Source organism: Pseudonaja textilis, unplaced genomic scaffold (assembly GCF_049901715.1).
Source record: "Pseudonaja textilis isolate UNSWEBS1 unplaced genomic scaffold, rPseTex1.2 PTEXSCF30, whole genome shotgun sequence".
In the NCBI taxonomy this organism is placed as follows: Eukaryota; Metazoa; Chordata; class Lepidosauria; order Squamata; family Elapidae; genus Pseudonaja; species Pseudonaja textilis.
The window spans coordinates 56,159-62,941 of record NW_028262883.1 but is presented as its reverse complement, the minus strand read 5'-3'; the positions used below and the strand labels follow the sequence as shown (position 1 = coordinate 62,941).

Here is a 6,783-nt window from a genome sequence, read left to right as displayed (position 1 = left end):
CATTATGGTTTTCTTTCAATTACATATATCAGAGTTACAAAGATCCTTCCTAACTCCAATTGACTCATCATATTTAAGTCACTCCTCCCAGCTTATCCTAATCAAATAAAACCTTTTTCTTCTCTGGAATGTCTATCAAATCTCTTTTTCTTAAGGAATTCTCAACCTGGTTAATATCTATGAAAAAAATTCCCAAACTTGTTGCCTATGGAGATTCTCAGTCATTCAGGTCATAACTGTCCCAAAAGTGGTTTTTCAAGAGGCAACTGGACTTTCTTGGGGTTTTTGGAAGATATTTTGCTTCTTATCCAAAAAGCTGCTTCATTTCTGACTGGATGATGTGAATGGAAGGATTTATACTCCTTGCAGACAGCTGGTCATTTGCATTCTTTTAGAGAGTTGTTGAGGCCACCTGGAGGTTTTTCTATTCATTAGTGTCCCCTGAGTAGTGCAGATGGGTGTGGACCCACTAGAACTGTTGTTACAACACAGTCCTTTCAACAGTTCCAAGAACTGTTGCACTACGCTGCCAGATTGCACCAGCAAGGCAGATGTGATGGGTGACAGGCCGGGCATCGTGGAACTAGGTCCTGTGCCCTGTAGGACGTTATAGGTAGTAATCAGCAACTTGAATGTGGAAGAATATTGGAAATAATCAAACTCTGGATATAAATCTGGGCTGTAATTCATTAATTAATCTTTGGTTAAATGGGATTCTACCAGATCAGAAATGGGATTCTACCAGTACGGACTGGTTCTATAGAACCAGTTGCTACGATTTTGTGCAGTTCAGAGAACCAGCAAATTGTGCCACTGTCTCACCCCGCCCCACTCTGTCCAGTCACTCCTTATCTTGCATGTGCACCAATCAACTTGTCTGCATTGTGCCTTTGCCTAATTTTTGGTAAGTTGCTATTTTTCATTTTTTTCCCAACAATCAGCTGTTCCAACTATCAGCTTTGCCATGTGATTTGGATTAGCTAGAAAGCAGGAAATCATCAGATTTCTTGCTTTCTAGCTAATCTAAATCACTGTTGTACTGCTTTGCCTTCACCCAGGAAGCTTCCCTGAGGCCCTGTCAGGGGCAGTATTCAGAAGGTGGAAGGGAGGAGAAATATCCTGAGAGCAGAGCTGAACCTTCCTTAGGATTGAAGCTTCTATTTTTCAGTGCAGACTCAGGCAGCAGATTGCAGAAAGGTAGATCTGTGAGTGAATCTGTGATTCTACAAGCAACTCTGGCTGCCTGCCTGCTTTGCCTAATTTTTGGTAAAAGTTGCTCTTTTTTATATAAAAATATTCAATATTTCTGTAAATATTTACCATATTTACATACAAGCCATGCCCAGCCAGTCACGTGATCACCAAGCCATGCCCAATCAGCAAGTCATGCCCACTGAGTCACATGACCACTAAGCCACACCTATAAATTAGGCCATGCCCACGGAGCCAGTTGTTAAGAAATTTGAATCCCATCCCCCTGGTTAAACTAATAAATTATGGTTAAACCATCTGAGTCTGCTTCACGAGATGGCTGGCTCTCAAATTTCTCATTCATATTCATTCGCTGGAAGCAAAAACAAAAACTTAATTCTGACCTCTTTGTTTTTTGGGGGGATAGCTGCCTCCTGTCTCATTATGTAATGATCCTTGTCCTCTTGGAAAAATGAAGAACAAGATTGAAGGGCAGAAATTTTGCTGCTATGCTTGTGCTCCGTGTCCAGAAAAGATGATATCCAGACAAATGGGTAAGATTCATAACATCCCAATGGAACTTTGTCTGAAAGGTCTGCAGCCTAATTAAACAGAATCTCTACAATATTATTTCAGTAATTATTCAATATTATTGCAAACTTTACTGTTGCATCTCAAGGCAGGAAAAAGAAGAGCAGTCCTGCAGCCCAGCTCTCTATACTTAAAGTTGAATCTAACTCAAATGATGTGGCACTTCCCATGAAGCAAGGAAGGATTAATAGGACACTTCTTGTTCTCCTCTTCTCTAGTGCAGGGCTGTCAAACTCACAGCCCGTGGGCCAGATAGGTCATGTGCTGGCCACTCCCATGCCCAACTTAGCAAAGGGTTAATAAGTCATGATGCATCACTTAATGTCACTGTGATGATGTGAGTTCGACACCTCTGTTCTAGTGCTACTGCCTGTTTTCCAGGATCTAAAGCTTCTCCTTTCTCTTTTCCACTAGATGACAGATATTTAGAAAATAAGGCATGCGATTCCCTTGCTCAGAAGTGCTACTAAATGTAGTGTACTCCAATAGGCCAAAAGGATTGTAATATAGGAAAATCTAAATACTTTTTCACTTCTGTATTCTTTTTTTACATGTAGGTTGAATAGAGAGTTACAAAAGGGTTTATAAAATTTCTTATTTGCAAGGAAGTCTAGAAAAGCAATCCTGAAACTTAGGAAAAGTTTGATTCTGTTCAGAAATTATTTTCTTCTTTTCAGACATGGAGTATTGTGACCGTTGTCCAGAGGATCAGTTTCCAAACCAAGCTCATGATGACTGCATTCTAAAAACAAAGAATTTCCTCTCCTTTGAAGAACCACTGAGCATTACTCTGGTTTCTCTGGCTCTTCTCTTTTCCTTCTTTACAGCTTTAGTATTTACAATCTTCATTAAGCAACGGGACACTCCCATTGTCAAAGCTAACAATCGCAACCTCACCTACCTTCAACTTATCTCTTTGTTCCTCTGCTTCCTTTGCTCACTTCTGTTCATTGGACATCCCAATAAGGCCACTTGCCTCCTCCGACAAACAACATTTGGCATCATCTTTACTATTGCTATTTCTTCTATTTTGGCCAAAACCATCACAGTCATTGTAGCATTTCTAGCATCAAAGCCAGGAAGCTTATTCCACAAATGGGTAGGCCAAAAGTTGGCCTATTCTATTATCTGGTTCTGCTCCTTCATTCAAGTAGCTATTTGTGTTGTTTGGCTGAATACATCTCCCCCGTTTCCAGATTTGGACATGGAGACGCTCTTGGGAGAAATCACAGTTGAATGTCATGAAGGCTCCATCACCATGTTTTACTGTGTCTTAGGCTACATGGGCTTCTTGGCCCTTCTCAGCTTCATTGTGGCCTTCCTAGCCAGGAAGTTGCCAGACAGTTTCAATGAAGCCAAGTTCATTACTTTCAGCATGTTGGTTTTCTGCAGCGTTTGGCTGACTTTTGTCCCCACATACCTGAGCACCAAAGGGAAATACATGGTGGCTGTGGAGATCTTTTCTGTCCTGTCTTCCAGTGCTGGTTTACTGGGATGCATCTTCATCCCCAAAATCTATATAATTATATGGAGGCCTGAGCTCAACACTAGAGACCATTTAATACATAAGAAATAGAAAAATAAAAGGACAAGATCTAATTTTGAGCAAGCAATTTCTTGTTAGATCTTATCTAATAATTAACTGGATCTGTACATACAGCCATCTCCAAAAACAGAAATAACTGTGTTTCCCTGAAAATAAGACCCAACCAGAAAATAAGTCCTAGCATGATTTTTCAGGTTCCTTCATGATATAAGCCCTACACCAAAAATAAACCTCAGTTAAGACTGTCAGCCATCAACATTGTGGTTGCCCTGGAGGGAGGTATCATGTTCAGCTTGATGTTACTCACATTAGGGGTTGCCAATTGGGGCCTGTGGGATGGACCAGGGAGGGGTGTCCTGGCTGCCTCTTGGGGATTGAGCCTCCCCATTCTTCTCTTAGGGAAAGGTAGGGCTCCTAGCAGTTGGGATGGCAGGTGGGAGGCTAATCCCTTGTGTCTGGAGTAGCTGGAGAACAAGGTTCAATGGCTTTAACCAAGCATGCAGGGTCCACGGCATGGCACTATCCCACAACCTGACTTGCCTAGCAACATGCCTTGCCTCAGAGAGGCAGAAGATTCATCCCACTAGATTGTGCTGTGTGGATGCCTGCCCTGGCATAGCTGTGGGCAATCAAAGACAGGTGGGTGGACAGAGTGGGAGGGCAACTGGTTGGCATGTCTAATGGGGCAGATCATGTGCCTCCTCCTCATGCCTCTGCCTGCAGCTGCGCCACTGCTGGTGGTGGTGCTGTGAGTTGATGCAAAACAGATGGCAGTGTAGGAGTGGCACCATTGTCCCCCAGCTCCACTGCAGATGTGGGATGAGCATCCTGCCCACAGCCATACCCGTGAGAGCTCCAACAAATGGGAAGGCATGAGCTCCAGTCCCCAAGAGGAAACCATGTCTTTCCTTCCCACTCGACCCTGCCTGGGCCCCCACAGACACCCCCTGATCTGAGCAATGTTGATCTGTGACCATGCCCACCTTTACCCTGCAGGGCAACCACAATGCTGAGGGCTGATTATCTAACAAGAAATCACCTGAAAATGAGCCCTAATGTGTCTTTGGTAGCAAAAAATAATATAAGACCTGGTCTTATTTGAGGGGGCAACATAATAATATTTATGTGGTACCTGGTGGAGTGTTCATTGCCAGTTTTTAATAGGGTGTTCATGGCCAGCTAGTAAGTTGTTCACTAATGTTTCCTTGTGTTGTCAAGTCCTCAGCTCTATATTGGAGTAAACAAGGAGATACATTCATTTTTGCCGCTATTAAGGTTGTTGGCTGAGCAGGTACAAAAATAGCCAGGGAAATTATTCAAGCCTGGGAAACAGACCCATTTCAAAAGGAGTGCTGATTTACTCCCAACTTATCAGGTACTTAGGAGCTGACAACCTGACAAGGAAACACCAGTCAACAACTTAACATCTATCACAAGTCCAAAAGCTCAGAAGATTAAACCTGTGACCCTGGTGACCAACCCAGATTGGATCTTGCAACTTTAACCTTGAACATGTATATTTGTCAAAATTCACATGTGTTTGTGTGTTTGGTTGACATATTAAGAGAATGTATATGGCCACACATCTTTTATGTAGATCATGGAAAAGGTGACTTTGCCAAAGTATAGACTTCAACCATAGTTACTCAATCTCAAAAAAGGCATTTCATAAACATGTTTATTTAGCATTTCAACTGGCAAAATTACCATCTCTCTAACTATCACAAATACTATGATTACATTAACAGGTCAATCCTCCAGTGGCAATCAAGATGCATCTGAAGGAAATACCAAGGGCAAATACTAGAATGGACATAAACCTTCAATGCATCATTCTATACGGAGTTCCATTCCTCAAAAATAGTTGAAGTGTCCCCAACTAACATAGGATAAGTAAGGAAACTGCAGCCATAAATTGGGTTCTCAGGATTTTGTACTTATTTGTTGTTCTTACCATAAATGTGCAGTGCTTGTGGATTTTGTGCTTGTATCTTTTGACCACCAATCAATTCCATGGCTGAGAGATTCTCTCATATTTGAATAAGTGGCACTTGCTCCATAATCCAATACATGCAAGATATTTATGTTGGAGGAATTCTATAAGACAACTAAAATTCTGCTAAAGCCTCACAACTAGAGGATCAAAGAATATATTGTGGTAGCCATTGTGCTTGGTATTTGTTTTGGCTAATGCTTTCTTAAATTGCCAGTGAAGAAAGAAAGAGCCCCAAAATCAGATAATTTGAATCAAGAGCAATTTTGTCCTTTCTGAAACCAAATTGTTTATTAGAGAGTAGTTTTTTTGTCTCTAAGTGGAGAATAATGGATTGGTTAATAATTGATTCCATGACTTTACAGGTGACGCAACATAAGGAGATTGGTCTGTAATTTTCAACTAGGCTTGGGTCTCCCTTTTTGAAGATGGGGATGATCATGCTTTGTGACCATAGGTTAGGCAAGGAGCTGGTCCTGAAAGATTTTTCAAAGATTATGCTTAGAGGTTCTGCTATGGCAGTGGATAGCTTTTTTAAGAAGTAGGCACATATTTTGTCCACTCCAATAGATAGGGATGGTTTAACATTGCACAGTGCTTTTCCAACAATGTCTTCAGTAAAATTGATATGTATTAAATCATTGCAGTTTTTTGTGGTTCGGCTAGGAAATACTGGGCATGATCCATTGCTGTTTACAAATATTGAGCCAAAGAATGTGTTAAAGATGTTGGCTTTAATGGTGTCGTTGTTGCAGTCTTTACCATTAGGTCCTATCAGGGATGGGATGGACCTTGAGCCTTTTAGTTTCTTGTTTACAAAATTGTAAAAAGCGCAGGTAGAATTTGTGCATAGAAGGTTTTCCTCTTGTTTAATGTGATAATTGATGCATTCAGTCTTTATCTGGTAGCATAAATTTTTGTATCGGCTTTTGAAGTTGGCAATGTGACCAGATTTGTTTTTCCACAAGAGTGATCTCTTTATGGATTGAAGTTTCCTTATTGTTATGGGTAATCTGTTGTTGTTGTTTTTTGGTGGGGGGAGTTGTTATTGGTACATACAGTTTGATGACTCTTTTGACTTCAAGTAAATGTTTGTTGTAATGGTCTTCAACAGTATTGCATCCAGTGAATGCCAATCGAGGGGTGAGAGATTGTTGTCTATAAGATCATAGTTGCCTTTTTTGGAGTTATAATTGGGGATTACGTTATTGTGATGATTTTTGTGTGGGCGTATGTTGAAACAAAAGTCAATCATATTGTGGTCACTGTTGGAAAAGGGTTCTTTAGTTTGTATTCCGTAAATTAAATTCAAACTATTGCAGAAGATGAGATCGAGGCAGTTGTTAAGCCTAGTATTGTTGGTTACCAGTTGTTCCAGTCCCAGATTTGTTACAGCATTGTAGAAGGTTACTTGTATGGGTTCAGTTGTACCTTCATTTAGGGTCCAGTTAATATGAGGTAG

The 6,783-nt window shown here is 40.9% G+C and overlaps 1 protein-coding gene across 1 annotated transcript; it reads left to right on the top strand.

Annotated features, from left to right (window-relative positions):
* The first annotated feature begins 2,461 nt into the window (after positions 1 to 2,461).
* On the top strand, positions 2,462 to 3,358 carry LOC113454542 (vomeronasal type-2 receptor 26-like). Its single transcript, XM_026725906.2, has one exon. The coding sequence runs from the start codon at positions 2,462 to 2,464 to the stop codon at positions 3,356 to 3,358; it is 897 nt and encodes a 298-aa protein (XP_026581691.2).
* The last annotated feature ends 3,425 nt before the right edge of the window (positions 3,359 to 6,783 follow it).